At 37.6% G+C, this 24,149-nt stretch overlaps 1 protein-coding gene across 1 annotated transcript in view; it reads right to left on the bottom strand.

The window, feature by feature from the left end:
• Window positions 1-20,493, bottom strand: part of HMGXB3 (HMG-box containing 3) — a 68,656-nt gene extending 48,163 nt beyond the window's left edge. Inside the window, exons 1-3 of the mRNA XM_063447899.1 lie at window positions 20,364-20,493; window positions 5,718-5,859; window positions 4,690-4,864 (exon numbers count right to left, since the gene is read on the bottom strand). Coding sequence (XP_063303969.1) covers window positions 4,690-4,864; window positions 5,718-5,857 — 315 coding nt within the window. The 5' untranslated portion in view covers window positions 5,858-5,859; window positions 20,364-20,493. The remainder of the gene's footprint in view (window positions 1-4,689; window positions 4,865-5,717; window positions 5,860-20,363) is intronic.
• Window positions 20,494-24,149: the final 3,656 nt, after the last annotated feature.

Raw genomic sequence — 24,149 nt, forward strand, 5'->3', positions numbered from 1 at the left:
GTCTTCTTTATCACTTATAATGTGCCTTTCTGGAGCTCAAATGGGCTGATTGAGAGATAAGTACCAGGAGCCTTGGCCAGTGTCCTTTGTAGTACAGTTAGCAAAGCTGCAGGACCAGTTTTGGAGGGTGCAAAACTCATTTCTGTTCCAGCTTTTCCAGTGACTATGCTTGAGGCTATACAGGAAGTGGAAGGCTCAGCCCAATAGGAATCTGGGCAAGATTCAAAATCTACTCAGAAAAAAATGAGAATTGGGGCACACCCAGAACATGCATTTCTAAGTAGTAGTGTTGCTGTAATTACCAAAGTCTATACAAAATACAGTTAAAGTAACAACGCACACACACAAAAAAACAATACAGTTTTAAATTCTACAAGGCAACTTAAAATCACCTATCTTAGCAAACAATATGGGGATTCAATTAAATTGTGTTAAGCCCTCCGCTAAGTCACAGTACCCCAATTTCGGTGGGTCCTACACTAAATTTAACATGGGAGATTTACATGCAATACTAACAGCTTCAACTGCTTTCAGAGACTCCTCAATTTATGCTTTCCTTTGCTCAATTCTTCATATTTAATGCTAAGATAGGTAATTTTAAGTAGCCTTGTAAAATTGAAAACTGTATTTTTGTTTTTGTGTGTGCTGTTCCTTTAACTGTATTTTGTATAGATTTTGGTGTTTACAGGAGCCCCACTACATAGAAATGCATGTTCTAGGTGTGCCCACAATTCCCATTTTTTTCTAGGAAGAGGAAGGCATTATTTATCACCCACCCAATAACCGACTCTTACACCGGAAGTGACTTGCAGGAGAAGCATATACAGCATAGAGTGATACACACTGTATAACAGATATTGCAGCTCAAAAATCAATCATAGGAGGTTAACTGAACTACAGAATATGTAGGAGGGTGAGTACTTTGGATATAAACCTTCAAACTAAACATGCCTTCAACCTTTTCTCCAACTATACATCTACCTCTCTCAACAAACCTTTTTACTTGTTCCAAAATGTAAGCACTCAAAACCTACATATGAAAAAAGTGTTTATCTTATTCTTAACCCTTTAAGGACAGATGCAATTGCAGTAGTTCTGAACTAGAGCATTTTGACATTCAGAGAAAAGTCTTCTGTATGTTCTTATTAAGCAGCCCATCAGTCAAGGAATTTAAATTCAGTTAGAGACCTTAGAGAATGTCATCCATCACATAATGCTAACATGATAAAGGAAAACAATGTATTTGTGCACAGAGAAAACACATATACACAAACCACAAATATGAAACCAAGGAAATCTAATATTAAATTGTGATCCACACCCTGTTCTACTGAGATGAGGCAATGAAAATGTACATTACATAAGTGACCTTTAATCTCAAGTTATAAACCATAAAAAACAGGAGGAACAAATCAGCAATATGAACAAATATATGAAATGATACACTAGCCAAAATCTGGACATAGACAAGAGAAGATTTACACCATACTGTATCACTAGGTTAAAGTTGACAAAATCACCAATGTGCTGTAAATGTATGTCTATTTACGGTTTATCCTTAACACTTATGTCTTAGAAGGGCCGTAGGTTTAAAGACAAAGCACAGAGAGTAACTGTTAATGGAAAAAGATCAAAGATGACAAAAACAGAGCACCTCAGAGTTCGGTCCTGGACTCACTTCTCTTTAATGTCTTTACTAATTGTCAGGGCAAGGGCAAAGAGTTTAGTTGCCCTAGGAAAAGATCAATTTCCTGCCCAGCAATGAGTACAATACCATGCACTCTTTGTTTCTTTTTAAACTGTCCTTCTCCTCCAATGTATCCACTTCTTTCTCTTACTAAACATAAATATTCGATCGGTCTGTCATCAGGCAGAGGGGTGGGTAATGCAAACGAAAAAGAGAATATACTGCTCCTTAAATGCTCTCGAAGTCATACATTATCAGCATCCATACTCCTTAAGAGCTTCTACAGCCCTGTATCATCAGAAAAGAGACTCCTCAAAGGTTTTTAAAGTTGTCCATCATCAACATATTTAACCCTTAAATGTTCACAAACCATAAGTTATCAGCACCTACAACCCTCACGTGATTTGACAGTCACATGTTATTAACATATATAATCCTTAAATGTTCTTCAAGTCGTGTTCTATCAACACATATACGCCTTAAATGTTATTGAAGTCATATATTCTCAGCATATATTCTCTTTAAATGTTTCTACAGTCGTGTAGTATCAGCATAGATATTCCTTAACTGTTCATAAAGAAGCATATTATCAGCATATATGATCCTTAAATGTTTCTCAGCATATGCTTTCACTAATTGTTCTTAAAGCCATACGGTATCAGCATATATACACCTTACATGTTACTGAACTAATGTATCACCAGCAAATGTTCTCCTTACATGTTCGTAAAGTCGTACATCCTCAGCATATACAAGCCTTAAAGTTTGTTTACCGTATTTATCGGCGTATAACATGCACCTCATTTTCAGAAGGAAATCCCAGGAAATTTCCCCCCCTCATCCCATAGTGTTCCCCCCCTTTCCATAGTATTCTCCACCCCCTCCCATAGTATTCTCCACCCCCTCCCATAGTGCCCCCCCTTTCCATAGTATTCTCCACCCCCTCCCGTAGTGTTCCCCCCATCCCATAGTGTTCCCCCCCTTTCCATAATATTCTTCCCCCCCCTCCCATAGTGTCCCCCCCCCCTTTCCATAGTATTCTTCCCCCCCGTCCCATAGTGCCCTCCCTCCCCCATAGTGTCCCCTAGTGCACTTTCCCTCTTGTCCCATAATTACTTACCTGTCTTGAAGCGTGGGCCGGCTTCACAGCGTGCACCGCGGTACTGGAACTTCAATTTCAGGTTCCGGTTTCCAGCTGGACTAAAAGGGAAGTGTGCACACTGAGTGCACACTTCTTTTCAGTCCCGCCGGAAACCGGAACCTGAAATTGAAGTTCCAGTACCGCGGTGCGCGCTGAACACCGGCCCACGCTTCAAGACAGGCAAGTAAATATGGTATATCGGTATATAACACGCACCCATCATTTTCCCCCTATTTTCAGGGAGAAAAAGTGCGTGTTATACGCCGATAAAAACGGTATATAAAAATGTGCAATGTTTTTCGCCGCCACACAATTTTATTGTATATATGCATATTGTTTGCACCAGCTGTCGTGGCAGTGCAAATTTGATTGTTCACTCTATGCACAAAAAAAAAAAAAAAAAAAAGAGAATATAGTGAAGGGCTAAAATATCCCTTTAAAGGGACACTACACGCACCCACACAACTTAAAGGAATACTATAGTCACCTAAATTACTTTAGCTAAATAAAGCAGTGTTAGTGTATAGATCATTCCCCTGCAATTTCACTGCTCAAATCACTGTTATTTAGGAGTTAAATCACTTTGTTTCTGTTTATGCAACCCTAGCCACACCTCCCCTGGCTATGATTGACAGAGCCTGCATGAAAAAAAAACTGGTTTCACTTTCAAACAGATGTTATTTACCTTAAATACTTGTATCTCAATCTCTAAATTGAACTTTAAATCACATACAGGAGGCTCTTGCAGGGTCTAGCAAGCTATTAACATAGCAGGGGATAAGAAAATCTTAATTAAACAGAACTTGCAATAAAGAAAGCCTAAATAGGGCTCACTTTACAGGAAGTGTTTATGAAGGCTGTGCAAGTCACATGCAGGGAGGTGTGACTAGGGTTCATAAACAAAGGGATTTAACTCCTAAATGGCAGAGGATTGAGCAGTGAGGCTGCAGGGGCATGGTCTATACACCAAAACAGCTTCATTAAGCTAAAGTTGTTCAGGTGACTATTGTGTCCCTTTAAGCTAATTGCAGTGGTCTGGGTTCAATGCCCATTTTGCACTTAGTGCTGCAATGTAAAACATTGCAGTTCCAGAGTAACTGCATTGTTTACATTGTAGCACCAATTCTGTCTCCAGTGGCTGTCTACCAAACAGCCACCGGGGGCACTTCACTGGATCAAAACTGACCTTTGGTCCAGTATCTGACGCTGGACGTGCTCACGCTCGGAACTGGGATAAGGTAAGTAAAGGGTTTTTAACTCTTTAATTACGGCAGAGGGGGGCCCAAAAGAGAAGGGAGGCAGGGTCGAGCAATCATGGAAGAAATATAGCTTTTTATTCCTGGCACTATAGTATCCCTTTAATCAACAGCACAAGGACCTGCAAGGGTAAGGAAGTGTGAGTGGGAAGCAGTGCCACAAACCAGGTCTTGCTCAATATCCCATTTAAATTAAACACGACCATGGAGAACAATATACAGCCAATCAATCCCCAGCACTTCCAGTAGGTGGTAGGGAGCTCTATGTCAATCTTATGTATAATATCTGGCATTTGGTACCCTCCTGAAAAGTTTATTTTCTGTTATTTAGAACTGCTGGAAATTTCTGTTACACAAGTCCATATGAAAGAAGGCTGTGGTATTGTCGATCCTTGTATGCAAAAGAGTGATAGTGCTTAATTACTGCAAATCAGTACTACTCGAGCAATGTGAGTGACTTGTTATCCAACTGATCACTCAGACACCTGACCCTTGTTTACTATTTAACTTATGTGACAGGAATATGCATTAGACACATGACAAATATAGCTATAAAAGCAAAACAATAAAATATAAAGTAGACTATTATACTATGAGCCACTTACAGAATCTAGTCCTTCCTTCTCCAATTTTGCTCGTTCCAGGTAATAGCTTTTCTCAGCCACACTCAAAAGCTTCCAACTTTCACTTATCTTCTTGTTAATTTCTGACTGGGGCAGATGAGGAACTTCCTGCTGTACCTTTAAGTAGATGTCATAGTAATACAGAAGGTAGGCAGACCTGGAACACATACATATGTTGTAAGCCAGTCTTAACAGATGTTATTGTGATACGACTAACCTGTTTATACTTCATTTTTCTGCATCAAGATACTCACACACCTAGATTTACAGAGCTTAAGGAAAAATACCCACCAACCATTTCTGTCATTTTCAACTATTAACTTGATCTATATTACTGTATTTAACACTTTAAGGATCAGTGACAAATAGCATTGAACTGCAGTCACTAAATGAGTTGGACATTCCATTTTGATATAGGATAACATATCAAACAATAATCAAATCATACAGTGAGCTGTAGTGGTTATGATGCTTGGAGTACCCCTTTAAATTAATAAATAAGTTATTTAGCTTTGTGTTTATTAAGGCCATGTATTATTTGGTCTGGGGCAAAAATTGCATTAGATATTATCATATGCCATTCTATTTCTGGATTATTTGCTAAACTGTAGAATGCGGTTAATGGACAAATACTTTTCAACATTTAAAAACTGTGTAGGAGAAATATTTGATTCCCATCTAGAATAATTTTACGATTCCAGTGTAAATGTCAATTAAATAGAAAATACGGTTTAGTCATTCAACATTGTAATCTAATTGTTTATGGCATTGTGTTCTGTGCATACAATGTGCACACACAGACAATAGGAAAGTTCTCTTTCACAGACCAGGAGAAAAGGCTGAGCAGTACACTGAAGATGCAGTCAATTTTTTTTTATTTTTTTTTAAATCTCTGGTTTATTGGAGAATTTGTGAGAAAGGGATTCTGGCATGGGGTAAATGCTAAGCCAAGCTACACAAAAATCTAGATTATTACACAAAAACAAGTTGATGTTTCTAGGTCTGCTCACCTTGGTTTCTTGGCAATGTCGCCATGTTCAGCACTACCTTTGTACCTCTTTTTCTTTATGGGTGGCTTGGAGGGCACATAACTTCCCTCTATATCCTCTGAGACAACTGTGACTTCTGTACCATCAAATGGGGCGTCCATCTCTATAAGACAAGAGATAAGTTACTTGCTATTCAGTACATGCAAGTATCAACAAGACAATTCCTCTATGTTCCTAGAAATTACCCTTGTTTTTGTTATTTTTCAAGGAAGGGATAATACTCTACAGTCTTTCAAATAATTTTACAAATACATATCTGTACTGAGGAGGTTGAGCAAGATACAGCTTCAAAAACATTGATAAAATCCCACGCTTCTTCACCTTGTAATCTTTTTTGCATTTGCCTCTAGAATTGTATGAATTTCTAGAAATAAAATGCTTTAAACCGAAAGAATGGAATTTTTACAAAATTGGCTTTGTATAATATATACATATATTATTATGTATTTTGTACACTCCATACAACTGCTAATTGGCCTTGTTCTTTCAGTTTCACGACTAACTTAATTTTGGTATACCTAATTACTTGATTATACACCCAATATTTGTTTATAACTCTGCATGTTAACCTCCAATTAAAACTAGAAATTAAAAGAAAAAAAATTGTACACCTCCCTCAAAAATTACACTTTCTCAGGCTTATTCACTAAACTCTAAATTCTTGGGAAATGGGAATTAACTGGGGAATTTCATACTTAGGGCCAAAATACTTGAGCTAAACACATATTGAATGAGTTAATAGAATATTAATAAGTATATAGGGGTTTAGAAAAAAAATACTACTTTTTGACTCAGAGATTTTACTTTTCAGCTCAAAAAAGCAAGGTGATTTGCTAGTGTAGGACTCACCAAAGAGGTTTTGCCTTGATGTTGCTGATGAGCTTGAATTTTAATAACCATTGGAATGATAAAAAAATAAAAAAAACTCGTTATTTAACTCCTTAGTGACCAGACCGCTTTCAATTTTCTTACCGTTTGGGACCAGGGCTGTTTTTATATTTCTGCTGTGTTTGTGTTTAGCTGTAATTTTCCTCTTTTACTGTACCCACACATATTATATACTGTTTTTCTCACCATTAAATTGTATTTCTAAAGATACCATTATTTTCATCATATATAATTTGCTATGAAAAAAATGTATAAAATATAATGAAAAAATTTAAAAAGAACGAAACTTTTTCTAACTTTGATCCCCAAAATCTGTTACGCATCTACAACAGCCAAAAACACCCATGCTAAATAGTTTCTAAATTTTGTCCTGAGTTTAGAAATACCCAATGTTAACATGTTCTTAGCAAGTTATAGGGCAATAAGTATAAGTAGCACTTTAAATTTGGGGTATTTTGACTCTTTTCATGCAACCGGTTTACCACCAATCTATGCCAAATTTTAAAAAAAATTATTGGTGATTTTTCTGACACACATAGCAAAAATACATGTACTGAGAACTTTAAGGGTTACTGCAAAAGAACACCCCAATATGGGTTTCAGCAACATCTCCTGAGCAAACAGTGTGCATCATCAACACTTTATTCAATACAGACATTTTATTTAATGCAATTATATCCAGTGATGCATCTTAATTAACCCTTGCTTCTAAGATATATGAAATCAAGACATCTGGAAAAGGGCAGAAAACAGTGTGAAAGCTACCTATTTAGGGCAGGTGGTGGGGTAGGATATATAATATTTGTATTAACAAGAATACACTTCGATCCATACACCCACAAGAACAAAATATGTTTAGATTCATGGTATCTTTAAAAACCAGGGCAGAGAACTGCATTCTGTCGGTGCTCATACTGTTAATAGGTTAACATTGGAGAAGACACACTAAAATGATTTGGAAGGAGGTCACAATTATTAATGACTGAATCACAATGAATACAAAAGAGCAACTGTCATTCATCATCTAATTTTATGCAAATTATATTAAAATCAGAAACATGATTAACAACGCAAAGCTAAATTACTAAATGTTTCCCTGATATATGAGATATGGATCTTAATAAAATAGGGAGGCCTTGTCTGTTTGCTCTATTTTTATTTTCTTGTGACCACCCTCCTCTGTTGATACATACTTGTGTGTCTGCGTTCCATTTAAAAATGAAATAAAAATTTAAGCCATAATCCAACTACACCATTAATATGAAAATGTGTACTTTTATAGCCATTTGAAACCATTGATAGATATAGTCTTGGAAATTCAGAGCCAAACAAACGTTATCTATATATTCAATGTTTCCCATTCTGCCGTCCAAACACTGCAATAAATTGCTTGAGATTTTTTTTTTTTTTTTTTTATGAAGCATCACAAAGAAAAAAGAGAGATGGGACAGTGCTATCCAAGCTGATCACAACAGGGAGGGAGAGGCTGCACACCTGAAAGGAAGGGTAACCCTCAAATCCCTTCAAAGGACTGGAAAAACAGAAAACAACAAGTACAGGGTGCGCCAAGAACAAAGTGAATAAATAAAATAAATAATAGAAAAAAATACCAGGGAAACAGGCCAATTAAAGTCTCTAATTCACAGGTATATTATTCAGAAATTCTCAAAGCGTCTTGGGTCAAATCCTCAACAGCATATATGAAAGAAAAAAACACACATGGCGGACCAATGGTGCAGTAATTTAAAGGAGTATGGCCACAGACAACACTGAGGTTAAGAAATGCCAACTCACATTTATGGGAGCTATAACCAGCTTGAGTTAAAACAGCATACAGTGGTATTTAAATTCCCCACATGTAGGATATTCCTCTGACAATATTTTCAGTGCAGGTCATATAAAATAAAAACACCAGAGAAGGCCCATAGTGCTCTCTATATTTAAAAAGTGCTGGATAAAATAGGAGATGTACTTACAATTTACAGAGCAGACATACTTCTCTGTGTAAAATGCCTGGGTGGAACAATCCCCACCAACAAAAACTGGTTTTACTTTCAAACAGATGTAATTTACCTTAAATAATTGTATCTTAACCTCTAAATTGAACTTTAATCACATACAGGAGGCTCTTGCAAGCTATTAACATAGCAGGGGATAAGAAAATCTTAATTAAACAGAACTTGCAATAAAGAAAGCCTAAATAGGGCTCTCTTTACAGGAAGTGTTTATGGAAGGCTGTGCAAGTCACATGCAGGGAGGTGTGACTAGGGTTCATAAACAAAGAGATTTAACTCCTAAATGGCAGAGGATTGAGCAGTGAAGCTGCAGGGGCATGTTCTATACACCAAAACTGCTTCATTAAGCTAAAGTTGTTCAGGTGACTATAGTGTCCCTTTAAGGACCAAACTTCTGGAATAAAAGGGAATCATGACATGAACTCCATTTCCTTATTATTTTTGTTTCGTAAAGAACCCTTAGGGTGTACATCAAATACTTTATTGTGCTTTATATAGAACACTAGTCAATTTCAGACAATCCAACATTTATTCAGTTTGATTGAGCACTAGACTCTCATTCAAAATAATACTGTAAAAAAAAAAAGGGAATTTCAAAGCACAACCTCAAAAACCATTTACGGTTTATACAAAATATTAAAAGTGATTTTAATGCAAAGCATTTTCAGCAAATGACAGCCTACACAATCTTACAATAGCTGTAACTTTCCCATCATAATCAAAACACTTGATATTGTAGACTGCAAATGTAAATTACCTTGTAAATGTAAGCTATCCCTACACACAGCTGGCTGTAGGGATGCACAAAGCTTTTCTGACATACTTTGAAAACGCATCTGGTCAATTGTATTTTTAATATGATGTACGAGTCTAAAGGAGATGTGGTAATGCCACATAAGAGCAATAGAAAACTGTGTTGTGAAGGGTATTGACGATAAGTCATTTTATATGAATAATTAATTGAAAATGATGTTTGCAGCAGGTTTAACAAAATAAAAGTGGTTTCTGTACTTACTGTATTTTAAGTTCAACTGGTAAATAATCCTTTGCTTTTTTAGCTTCTTTTTGGAGCAAAATATTTTTTATACATTAATTAAGGTAGTTGCAAGCCTCCAACGTTTAGAGGCATGCAAGTTAAATTGGAGAGAGTAAGGTGTAGTGGGCCTGTCAATGGAACAAAGTGCGTCCCCAGTGATACAGTAGGGTGAAGCCCCTCAAGAAAACTATGTGCCAGCTTGGAACAACATCCATATCACCTCCTTAACAAAACTCAGGCTATTTAGAGACCTTATTGGCCTAGCACTATTCTTAAACACTTTGCAAGCATTCCATGTACTTCTGAGTTCTAGATTATCATCCTGATCTCCTTTATTCTGGATTATTGGATTTGCCAGTCCATTGTTCCTGTATTCTGTAAACCTGACCCCTGTCTAGTTCCATGGCTAGAAATGGTGCTTGCTTGTGGTCATAATCTTGAACTTGTCCTTATTTTTCTTTAGCTTTCTTTAATAACAGCACATTGTTAACAAAGTATTAAATCCCACATAACTCTTTCAATCACTCTAGTACAGATGGGTGATTATCGCATCTGTCCATCATACTTTGCTACAGAACTCTACATACTATATGCAATCAATTAAGATTGTTGATATCAAGATGAGTGATGATGGTTTATATACAGTTTATGAAAGAAAATATATTAAACCACATTTACTGTTTATTGTTCATTATATAAAATGATTTGGATTTAATGTTACTTTCATGTATAAAATCACATTATCTTTGGCAGAACAAACAGTAGCTTTGAGTCACTCAAGTCACAGTAAAAAACCAAAACAAACAAAAAAAATGTGAAACTACATGCACTACAACAAAACAACAGTAAACTTTTTTAAAAAGGTGGATTTATTGTAAACTTCTATATAAAGGAAAGTGACAATGCAGGTGGTAATTACAAAGGCACACAATTTGTATGCAGCAGTACACAGGGTGTGTAATTATAGCGAAATGATTGCAAGGCTTTAATGTGCTGTTATGCTGAAGTCGCTTGAACAATTATTCCCATAATTATAGATCAGGGACACAGCACTGATACATTTTATATGAAGATGTACAAAGCAGCATAATCTTACCATGTGACCATTTAAATACTGTCTTTTTAATACTTTTTTTAAACTAGCACTTCAGGTATTTCTATAATAATGAGTAATAGAATTACATACGCTTAAATGGCTTCAAACAGGCTTATTACCAAATAAGTAGTAGTCAAGTAAAGGAGCACAGCTGGCTTAAAATACAATGTTTTACATTTAAAATTTAAAGTGCACCTGCCACAACCAACAATGTGTGGAGTCAACTTTAAAGACAATGCAATCAATGTCATTTAATATCTTGACATTTTAGGCCTTACTGTTATGCCGGTGGCATGCCATCGGCCGGGCAGTAAAGACTACAAACTTGAAGGACAGCCTCTACAACTGGTCCAGGAGACCATGTCGGATGAGGAGAAAGAGGAACTGCGGGCAAATTATATAGTTTTTTAAGTTATACAACTGCTAGAGATTTCAACCAGTAGAGTATATAAAATGAATGTATGCCTATCTGAAGATTAACTTTTCATCCACATTATTTTTAGATGACAGATTTACTTTAAAAAGGGACACTCCAGGCAACAATACAAGTTTAAGTCAAATGATAGATTTTTTGCATCATTAATACGCTGTAATTTGTGCATGCTCAAATATTTAGCCTTTTTGAACAAACAAATAAATGTTTTGCAGACTTCTGCACCATAAGCCAGCCTCCTTAGTCTTACACCTCATGCCTGAAAGACTTCCTAATCAAAGGTATAAATACCTTTGATTAGGAAGTCTTTTTTTTATTTTTTTGGAGTGAGGCTAAAAGAGGCAGGCTTAAGGTGAAGCATTCTGCAAAACATTTATTTATTTAAAGGGACACTATAGTCACCCAGACCACTTCAGCTCAATGAAGTGGTCTGGGTGCCAGGTCCCCCAGGTTTTAACCCTTCAGATGTAAACATAGTAGTTTCAGAGAAATTGCTATGATGAGATTGCAGGGTTAATCCAAACTCTAGTGGCTGTCTTCCTGACAGCTGGAAGAGGCACTTCTGCGACGCTGGATGCGAAATTTGCATCCAGCGTGCAGAATGTCCATAGGAAAGCATTGCGAATTCCGCTCTACTCGGGAGCTGACGTCAGGGGGGGGGGGGGGGGGGGTAGAAAGGTCACCAGCGCCGAGGGAGCCCGGCGTTGGATAAAGGTAAGTGGCTGAAGGGGTTTCAGCGCCAATGGAGGGGGGCCCTGAGGGTGGGGGGGTCCTAAGGATGCTATAGTGTCAGCTGACACTATAGTGATCCTTTAATGCAAAAAAAGATTTGAGCGTGCACAAAATACAGCATTTTAATATGGCCAAAACCTACCAAATGCATTAAAGTAATATTGGTGTTTGGAGTGTAAGGTGCATCTATTGCACATGCATTAGTGTTAACAGAATTAAGTCAATTTACTGCCCGGCAGTTGTTAGTTATAGAGTTATTGCTAGAGTCCAGCCTTTAGAGCAATGCTGTATTCTGGTGAATCTCGCAAGGTGAATTACAAATATTAGTCACCACATTTGGCGTATGTTTTGTACATTAACTCTACACTTCACAAATATAATCTGCAAAAAAATACACAGAGATAAGGGGGAATGATTCTCCCAATCAGGAGTTTCTCAGCTTTTACCTACTGGTATCAAACACAGTGAAAGCTAAGCAAGGCTGCATAAAACAGTGTTGCTGTCTGTGGCCATAACTCCTTCCTTACCTCCACGGTAAATAGAAAGCTCCCAGCACCCCCCATTAAAAGAAGCAGCTTGCGTATTCCATTCACTGCTAGGCAGTGGATAAGTGATGAAATGATCAAAGTTCCCAGGTACCACCTAAATAAACATGCATGCCACACTGACTGACTGAATGAGAAATGATTAAATGTGTAAAGGCCCAAGAACATTTATTACCACCTTCACCACTGTAAGGGGAAAGCCCCCAGAGAAAATTACCATCTGTACGTTACTTATTTTTTACTCTACTGATGTATATAGTAAAGTCACATTTTTCCCTTCAAAAACATAACCTAAAATAACTCATGTAAAACTGCCCATAGAGGACCTAAGCATGGAACAGTGAGAACAAATCTGTCCCGCATTAGGATCTGGACACATCCCTTGAGCATGCTTATGTTCACTACCCAGGGCGTGTGCAGTGCAGAATGGTAGTCACCTGCCATATTTATGACAAAAACTGACATCATGATACTAGACTCACATGTGTCACATGTGTAAACATGAACGCACAAAAATATAAAATAGATGACCATCTTAGAGTTCTGCAAAGACAACTGGATATCTCTGACTGCATTCACTAGGTAAAGAAGTGACTTATCATTCAAAAGTACTTCAAATGCTGCAAAAACAGCCAGTATGCCTTCCAGGCAGGCTGACAGATTTAGGGGATAGAGAGATCAGGATTTAAAAAACACACACACACACACACACACAACAAAATTATAAATGCAACACTTTTGTTTTTGCCCCCATTTTTCATGAGCTGAACTCAAGGATCGAAGACTTTTTTTATGTACACAAAAGGCCTATTTCTCTCAAATATTGTTCACTTCTCCTTTGCCGAGATAATCCATTAACCTCACAGGTGTGGCATATCAAGATGCTGATTAGATATCATGATTATTGCACAGGTGTGCCTTGGGCTGGCGATAATAAAAGGCCACTCTAATATGTGAATTTTTACTGTATCGGGAGGCTCTGGAGGGGGAGGAGGCGAAAACCAGTCAGTATCTGGTGTGACCACCATTTGCCTCACGCAGTGCAACACATCTCCTTCGCATAGAGTTGATCAGGTTGTTAAATGTGGTCTGTGGGATGTGGTCCACTCCTCTTCAATGGCTGTGCAAAGTTGCTGGATATTGGCAATACCTGGAACACGCTGTTGTATACACAGATCCAGAGCATCCCAAACATGCTTAATGGGTGACATGTACGGTGAGTATGCTGGCCATGCAAGAACTGTGATGTTTTCAGCTGCCAGGAATTGTGTACAGATCCTTACAACATGGGGCCGTGCATTATCATGCTGCAACATGAGGTGATGGTCGTGGATGAATGGCACAACAATGGGCCTCAGGATCTCGTTGCGGTATCACTGTGCATTCAAAATGCCACCAATAAAATGCCCCTGTGTTCGTTGTCCATAACATATGCCTGCCCATACCATAACCCCACCGCCACCATGGGCCACTCGATCCACAATGTTGACATCAGCAAACCGCTGATCAGCACCCACACGACACCATAAATGCTGTCTGCCCTGTACAGTGAAAACCGGGATTCATCCGTGAAAAGAACACCTCTCCAAAGTACCAGATGTCATCGAATGTGAGCATTTGCCCACTCAAGTGGGTTACGATGACGAACTGCAGTCAAGTCGAGACCCCGATGAGGACGACGAGCATGCAGATGAGCTTCCCTGAGACGGTTTCTGACAGTTTGTGCAGAAATTCTTTAGTTATGCAAACTGATTGTTGCAGCAGCTAGCTGTCCGTGTGGCTGGTCTCAGACGATCTTGGAGGTGAAGATGCTGGACGTGGAGGTCCTTGGCTGGTGTGGTTACACGTGGTCTGCGGTTGTGAGGCCGGTTGGATGTACTGCCAAATTCTGCCATCTACTGCGATAATTCTTTGAAAAGCCTTTGAAGACGGCTTATGGTATAGAAATGAACATTCAATTCACGGGCAACAGCTCTGGTGGACATTTCTGCAGTCAGCATCCCAATTGCATGCTCACTCAAAACTTGCGACATCTGTGGCATTGTGCAGTGTGATAAAACTGCACATTTTAGAGTGGCCTTTTATTGTGGCCAGCCGAAGGCACACCTTTGTAATAATCATGCTGTCTAATCAGGACCTTAATATGCCACACCTGTAAAGTGGATGGATTATCTCGGCAAATGAGAAGTGCTCACTAACACAGAGTTAGACAGATTTGTGAACAATATTTAACCCCTTCAAGACCGGACTGCTTTGGCCATGTTGTACGTTAAGGACCAGGGCTGTTTTAACATGTTTGTGTTTAGCTGTAATTTTCCTCTCTCTCATTTACTGTTCCCATACAAAGTTATATTTTTTTTTTTCAGGACAAAAAGGGCTTTCTTTACATACCATTATTTGTATCATGTCATATAATTTACTTAAAAAAACATTAAAATAAAATATGGTGAAAAAAAAAAGAAAAAACGTTTTTTTACTTTTACTTGAAAGAAATTCTACTTATCTACAAAAGCAAATGAAAAAAAAAACTGCTAAATAGATTAAAAATTTTGTCCTGAGTTTAAAAACACCCAATTTTCACATGCTTTTTTTGCAAGTTATAGGGCTATAAGTACAAATAGGAAATTGCTGTTGCAAAATATATATTTTTAAAATGTATCAATAGTGACATTGTAACAATGTTATCTGTCATAAATCTCTGAATCACACCTCACGTGTACATATTTTTAAAAAGTAGACAACCCAGGGTATTCCATATCGGGAATGTCCAGTCTTTTCTAGTAGCCACTTAGTCACAAACACTGGCCAAAGATAGCATTTAGATTTTTTGTATGTTAAAAATGCAAAAAAAAACTATTATGAACGCTAACTTTGGCCAGTGTTTTTGACTAAGTGGCTACTAAAAAAGACTGAACATACCCCATTTGCAATACCTTGGGTTATCTTCTTTGGCAAATGGTATGCCATCATGGGGTTAATTCTCATTCCTGAGCTACCATACGCTCTCAAAGGCAACATTACCAACCTGGCAATATTCAATGTAAACATTTTTTACCCTTATATTTGACCCTGTAACATTCAAAAACACTATAAAACCTGTGCATGTGGGGTACTGTTATATTCGGGAGACTTTGCGGAACACAAATATCAGTGTTTCAAAACAGTAAAACGTATAACAACAATATCAACATTGAAAGTGCCATTTGTGTATGAAAAATGCAATAAACGTCACTTTCACTGACAATATCATCGCTGTGATATGTTTTACTGTTTTGAAAAAACTAATATTTATGTTCAGTGAAGTCTCCCGAGTAAAACCCCCTCTGTTAGAGCTATCACATGGCCACAGTGTCCTAATTCGCCGAGGGGAGACTGCCTGGGCTGTCAGGCAGTCTCCCCACACCAGAAGCAACGCCGATCTCCGCCAGGGGAACGGCAGCTTTCAGGTAAGTATATAATTCTGTTATGATGGTTCAGGTCCCTCAAGGGGATTTTACCAATGACGGTCCTGAACCGTCAATGGTCATTCATTTAGTGGTTAAGAGAAATAGGCCTTTTGTGTACATGGAAAAGTCAGCTCATGAAAAATGAGGGCAAAAACAAGTGTTTATAATTTTGTTCTGTGTGTGTGTGTGTATATATATATATATATATATATATATCACGGTCTTGTACTTGCCTGGCTGCTTACTTCAGTCAAAATGTACATAATCCAAGAAAAGTGCACTCACAGGACTCTGTAGATGATTTTCCAATTCTGTTATTGTGCAATATAAATACACCTTATTTGTGTCAACGTTTTAGTCCTCTATATGACCATATATATACATACACACACACACAAAAAAAAACCTAAGGGTTAATCACAGAAACTTAAGTTATTGGTTCCTTAACGTCACTGTGATTAGCCTTTAAATCAGAGTTCACGTTATAAGAGGACTGTTGTGCATGTGGCTATCCTATTAATACCCAGATATCACATAAGATGCAGTATCAAGTAACTAAGAGCCCTGCACCTTGTATATTTATTCACAATGATAATCCTTTATATAATCCTGAATGGCAAACCTTTGTGTTATTCCATTATCTACTAGCTTGATCAACCTGGAAGGGATGAGAGATTGTGTTGTGTTTAAGCTATATTATCAGTACAATGCTAAATATTCCAAAACCTGAACAAGCTCTTTTTAAGAAAGCACAGAAAGCAGTTTCACTTGCAGCATCCCACACTTTCTAAGAAAGGTAAAAAAAAAAACAACAACAACAAAAAAACCATTAATTTGCAGCCTAATGAAAAAATGTAAAATCTGGATTAAAAGATATATAAATAATTCCAATTTGAATCCTCCTACTGATCTTATTTATTTGATTGATATTTGCTTTCAAATGATTACTCATAATTTGTAATGGAGTAAAACAAATTTTTCATGTTATAGAAGAGAAAAAAACAATGCTATAAATTCTTAATAATATGACATCCATATAAGGATGAATTGATCCATCCAAGATTTACCGGAGGAGTCTTCAGACTCCTCCGGTAAGTCTTGCACTTATCGATTCATCCGTACATGTATTAAAAGGCATTTCATTCATCCAGGCAACCAGGTACAAATATTTGCACATATCTGGTGAAAACTCCTTTGTTGTGTCTAAATGTAGACTATTACAAATTCTATGTTCCTATTCATATTCGGTATGGATGTCTAATGGGTTGAAAAGAACATAAGAAATCTTGTATGATGGTTTATAATGAGAGGATTGAAGATTCATATGTCCTTATATGGCCAGAATTTCATTTAAAAGTTCTGATGTCATTTTAGTCATGTCTGTAATAGAATCGTAGACAAAGGAACACGGGCTTCTACTACTGCTCTTCTGTTGTTCCCTTGACTTTCTGGACAAAGATGATTACTCTCTATCGAAGATCTCTCTCTCTGTAACATTGTTAAGCTGTACCATCTGTTAAGCTTTTAGGTATGTATTGCTGTTTGAAATGTTAGCAGAATAGATGTATATTTGAACTACTGTGCAATTTTTTACAAAAGTCTACAGTTATAAGCAACTTTCATAACAGAACAGATGATGGGCACTCTCTGCACCATAAACTTTGTCACAATGCAGTTTTGATGGTACTCGGAGTGACCTTTTGAGGCGTCTGCATGCACACCAGTATGATGCAAATATGCCCAGACTGATTTTTTTTTCCCAATTTGTCTATCAGCAGGAAATTGTAGAAGAAAAGTGGTACACTTAGACATAAGTGTGAAATCAGGTATAATTGTGAGTAATTCCAGCTATCCTTATTTCTCCAAATGACTGACTATATTAATCAGCATGGTTGCTATGACAAGTGTGCTTAGTATCTGTATTCTTTAATGTTCTGTGCACACCAGTAATTTTATTTACACCACAATACCAACCTACTAATTCAGGCTTTTTTTTAAATCAGGCAAATAGTCCTCTTTGAGTAAACAAGGAAGAGCAATCCATTTATTTTTCCACCAATACCTTGCCTTCTTATTTTCTGAAATATTGTTTTATTTAAGAATTTTACATACATTACACAATTTGGGCAAATGATCTTATATTACACTCTTTCACATATGTAATTGGTACATTGCAAGTTTTGGGGGTTTTTTTGTACAGTTTTTGGTGGCAGAGAGAAGGTCAAGTCAACAAGCAGTGTTTTGTTTTTTTAATCCCTTTCAATAATCTGGAAACATATCGTTCCTGCACTAGGTTATCTTGCCAAAAATACTGTCAGATCAATGCACAGTGTTATGTGTCATGGAATTGTTATCATTTCTTGCACCAGAAACTCATATATCCAAACAGAAATAGAGTGAAGTCAGAGGAGCTTAGTCACAAAACGACAACTAATAGTAAATTTACAAATGGCAAAATATTGGCCGAAATAGCCAATGTGAAAATATTCTCCAACTCTGCAATAAACAGTTTTATATTCTCATTTACTACAATTATGAGTTTATTGAATAAACCTAAAAGTGAACTTAAAATTATAGACCTAAATGACGGAACCCAAAACATAGCAGACTTGATTTTTTCTAGTTTTGCTATTTTAGTCTATCATTCTGAATGCTTTTAATTTCTGGCAATATACATTTTAATGGATACTCCACACAAAGTACTTCAGCTGACTGAAGTGCTTTATGTGTGAAGAGTGTGTCTTTGTTTAACTTTACAAAAAATGAAGGTTTCTACAATAATGGGCACTTTTACATATTAACCTTGTTACACAGTCAGTCTGTCAATTATCCCATAGTGGTTTATCACAGTGAAGCTACAAAATTGCAAAGATTTTTAATGAACTGCACTAAGAAGTTTGTAATTGGACAGCCAATAAGGTCTGGGCCCTGGTTAGAAGAGGATGGCTTGCACAAGCTGCAGACAAGATCTTTATTTAGATATGTGAGAACCAAAAACCAATGGATGGCCCTATCACTCATCCAGAGAGATGCATCAGATTCTAGGAAAATTTCCAACCCCCAAAAAATGTCAATACACAATTTTAAAAAATGAACAACCATGCAGTGCTCAAACATATATACAAACAACATAAATGTTTATAAACTTAGCCAGATGGCATTATTGAGCACGCCTCCCAGCCAGAGGGGTTTCTTTAGCTCCCCCCTCCCCCAAGCTGACAGGCATGCCCAATGCACTTTTCCAGCATTCCTATGGATAGGACAATGATTGGTTAGATCAGTGCCCATCTGAAGTGGGTGTGGCATGCATAACAAATAAGCAAAAAAAAAATATTTACAGACAGTTGTCTCAAAGTGTGTGTGTGTATATATATATATATATATATATATATATATATATATATATATATATAATTGTGAGGAATTGAGAAGGGACATTAAAATGTTAGCCCATAATACTCCAACTGGAAGGGAGAATATCTCCAGGTGATCCACGTTTCCAAATCTACTATCTTGGAAGAAAATTGAAATTCCATTGTCAGCTCTAGTAAGATTGTTTACTAGTGTGATTTGGCAATAATTCAAAGTGAATTTTAAATATTAGGTCAAAACAGATAAAAGAAAACGAAGTGTGAGAAAGCAGATGAACAGGGTTATTTATTAAATTGAGAATGGTCAGGAATTCAAATTTAAAGTCAAAGTAGCTGAGCTAAAAACATAGCAGCCTGGAATAATTTTTAAATAAGTCTGCCAATATGAAACGTTTGTTCTGAACTTTATGATTCAGCTTTCCATTTACTACAATTCACTGTTTAATTAATAAGCCCCTGCCATGTTTCAGTTCACATTTTAGTGAATAACCCTGTCCATAATTCCTTGTTTAGTAAATATGAGACATTCTGAGACCATCCCTTATTTAGTGTAATTACAGAGGTCAATACGGTCACCATCCTAAAACAATCCCTAAACAACCTTCAAGCAGAACTTATTCCATCTCAGGTATGTGTGTTATTCTGCATTGGTCATCATAAATCTCCAGTACTTGCACAAACCTTACTTTCATGGCATGTTTTATATATCCTAACCAGCATGTAACCCTGAGTGTACATGTGTTGTGTCTTATAATATCTCTCCCCCCTCTATTTTTTTTAATATCTCTCTCCCCCTCCAGCTGATCTCTGTGTGTGTGTGTGTGTGTGTCTCTGATCTGTCTCCCTCTCCCCCTCCCCCTCTGCCTATTCATGTCTCTGTATACTGACTCGGGCACTCCCCAACGTCCAATGAGCGGCCTCCTTATTACTTCACTACCGGGCTCTGCATTTTTACACACTTTATGATCCCTTTTATTCATTGTAACCGAACCCCCAGAACCCCAGTAACCTCCCAAACCCTGCGAGGTCGCTCCCCACTGCTTACCTATAAGCGAGACGAAGCGCCGGGTTAAAGCCTTCACTTCTCCTCCATGCCCTCCCCAAGATGGCGGACTCGTTGCTAGGGCGGAGCAACCAATGGAAGCGGTGAATGAAAAGTGTAGAGCCAATCGCAGCCGGCCTTTTAGCCACGTGTGTCCTTAGGCGAGAGACAGTGAGGCAGATTAAAATAGTCATTGATTGTGTTGTCAGGGTGTGCCTGGCTGGCAGTGATATATATATAGAGAGTGAGAGAAGATAACGTTGTGGTTTTATATCAAAGCATCTTTGTAAGGATGGCAGGGAGAACTTGTTAATATGTGATAGTCTTTAAATGTGTGATATTGAAGTGCTGCCCCCAGTTAAAGAACTGACATTGCAGCTAGAATGGGCCATGCTTATTGTGCTGCTCTAATTCCAAAATGGTTTTTGTTTATGTCAGCTGTCAGCCCATGGATGGTTTCACGGTGTGCATGATATTGTCACTGCAGACCTTCTGTATAAGTAGTTTTGTTAAGAGAGGGTCCAGACGATGGGTGCCTTAAGGGGTTCTAAGCACCATGACCACTTTTACTTTGATTATTTATAAAGCGCCAACAAATACCACAGTGATGTACAACGGGTGGACTGACAGACACGTATTTGTAACTACTTTTAGAAGTGGTCGTGGTGGTAGGAATCTGTGTGGGCAGTATTTCTGCTTGAAATGCAACACATACAGAGAAATATGTGCTTTTGTGAAGGGGGCTAGTTACATCCCTGGCATATGTGATGTAGGCAGCCCAGAATTGTGTGTGTGTTTGTTTGTTTGTTTTTAACCCCTTAATGACAACTTCTGGAATAAAAGGGAATCATGACGGAATATATCCGTCGTCTGTCCTTAACCCCTTGACGACGAGTGACGGACGAGGTCCGTCACTCAGGGGATTGCCTTAACGACGAGTGACGGACCTCGTCCGTCACCCGTTAAAATTAACCCCAGATCGCCGCAATCGCGGCGATCGTGGGGTTAATGGTGCTCCGGTCTGCCTCTGCATTAGAGGCAGACCGGGAGCACCGGATCGGGCTGTCAGAGTACATGTGCCCGCTCTGACAGCATGCCAGAGCGGGCACATGTGCTCTCTATACTCACCTCCGCCTCCCTGCACTTCCTGGTTCTGTGTGAAGTGCAGGGAGCCGGATCTTCAGTGATCCTGCCCCCTGGTGACAAAACAATAAAGTTAAATTAAAATCCCACCCCCCTTTACCCCCCCTTTACCCATTTTAATATAAAATTAACCCCTTCCCTGCCAATTGATCACTGACTACAGTGATCAATTGGCAGGGATTACATTTTACTATGATCTGATTTTTTTTTAAGGGTTAATTATTATTTTTTTTTAACCCTCAGGGGTTAAATTTATTTTATTAATTAATTTAAATTTTTTAAAGTTATAAATTTAGCTAGCTGGGGAGGGTGGCAGTTAGTGGGGAATTGGGGGATTTAGTATTAGGCTAACTAGGGGTTAACGTTAAAAAAAGTTTAAAAATAAGCTTTAAAAAGTTAAAAAATTAAGTTAAAAAAAAGTTTTAATAACGTTTAAGTAAAAAATGTAAAAAAATAAACCCTTTACCCAGTCCAAATAAAAATTAACCCCTTCCCTGCCAGTCGATCACTGCCTACAGTGATCAAAATACAGATCACAGTATTATACTGTGATCTAATTTTTTTTAACCCCTGACGATTAACTTTTATTTATTTTTTAACCCTCAGGGGTTAAATTTATTTAATTAACTAATTTAAATATTGTATAATTAAATATTTTGCTAGCTGGGGTGGGTGGGAGTTATGGGAAAATGGGGAATTTACTGTTAGTGCTGCTTACTGCTAGTTAGGGGTTAACGTAAAAAAAAAGCTTAGAAAAATGTTAAATCTGTAAAAAAAAGTTTAGGAAACTTAAAAAAAATTAATAAGCAAAACAAAAGTTTAAAAAATAGTTTTAAAAAGTAAAAAAAGTTTTCAAAAGTAAAAAAATACATTTAATAACGCTCATTACCACTACACCTGGTACAAGCTAGCGGAAAAATGATCCCACGCTAAGGTTCAAAATATGCCTTTTAAAATACCCTGGGATGTCTTCTTTAAGAAATGGTATGGCTTTATGGGGTATTTGGTTTATATAGCCTGGTAAAATACTCTAAAATGGGACATGGGCACAGCGTAAAAATGTAAAGTTTGAAAAAAAATGGAATGGCTGTGTCCCAAATGTGCCCCTCAGATGTCCACATATACCTGGCAAAGGTACATACGGGGGTATTTTTGTACTCAGCAGACATAGCTGAGCAACATATGAAGTATTATACAGTGGTAGTACACATAAGGTTTGCTACTGTGCAAACTCACTTTGTGTGTCAAAAAGGCAGAAAAAACGCTTATTACCACTACACCTGGTACAAGCTAGCGGAAAAATGATCCCACGCTAAGGTTCAAAATATGCCTTTTGAAATACCCTGGGATGTCTTCTTTAAGAAATGGTATGGCTTTATGGGGTATTTGGAATATATAGCCTGGTAAAATACTCTAAAATGGGACATGGGCACAGCGTAAAAATTGAAAGTTGAAAAAAAAAATGGAATGGCTGTGTCCCAAATGTGCCCCTCCGATGTCCACATATACCTGGCAAAGGTACATACGGGGGTATTTTTGTACTCAGCAGACATAGCTGAGCAACATATGAAGTATTATACAGTGGTAGTACACATATGGTTTGCAAAATATACTGTGCAAACTCACTTTGTGTGTCAAAAAGGCAGAAAAAAACGCTTATTACCACTACACCTGGTACACGCTAGCGGAAAAATGATCCCACGCTAAGGTTCAAAATATGCCTTTTGAAATACCCTGGGGTGTCTACTTTAAGAAATGGTAGGCCTTTGTGGGGTAGTTTGAATTTAAAACCTGCGAAGATGCTTGGAAATTGCACTTAGGCCCGGCGTCAAAATTCAAAGTTCGGTAAAAACTGATATGGCTTGGTCTCCTATATGGCACTGTAGCTTCACGAAATAGTGCCATAGACATACAATGGGGGTGTCCTTTTACTCAGAAGACTTAGCTGAGCATAATTTGGGGGGTTTGAACTTAGTGGCACATATGAAATATACAAAATGCCCAGCAAAAATGCAATCCGTATGTAAAAAAAAGCACAAAATTATTTTTTACCACATACTTTGGCATGTAATGGTAAAAAAATGGGGGCATGTTAAGGCACAATATGCACCTTATGAGATACCCTGGGGTGTCTACTTTTACAAATGGTAGGCCTTTGTGGGTTTTTTTTGAACAGTCAAACTGTTATAATACCCCAAATGGAAGCATAGGCTCATTAAATCCGTCTCTCAAAATTCTACTGTGAATACTGAAAAGGACAGGTATCCTATATGGCACTGTAGCTTCACGAAATAGTGCCAAAGACATACAATGGGGGAACGTTGTACTCAGCAGAAGTAACTGAACACATAATAAAACTTTGTACAGGAATAGCACACACCAACTTTACAAAATACACATGAGAAGTTCTTTGTTATAAGTTTGTGTGCGAAAACCCCCAAAAAACACAATTTTACTCCAATAGCCTGTGGTGTCTACTTTATATAAATATATACTTTTGTGTGGCAATTTTGTTTTCTTTTATGGCTATAAAGCTTACAAGACAAACATACCAAATTCTAAAATCGCTCCATATTAAAAGTTTATTTTACTCCTTGTGCTTTGTGACCTGTAACTACCAAAAAAAACTGAAAATCCCAGACACAT

Source organism: Pelobates fuscus, chromosome 3 (genome assembly GCF_036172605.1).
Source record: "Pelobates fuscus isolate aPelFus1 chromosome 3, aPelFus1.pri, whole genome shotgun sequence".
Lineage (NCBI taxonomy): Eukaryota > Metazoa > Chordata > Amphibia > Anura > Pelobatidae > Pelobates > Pelobates fuscus.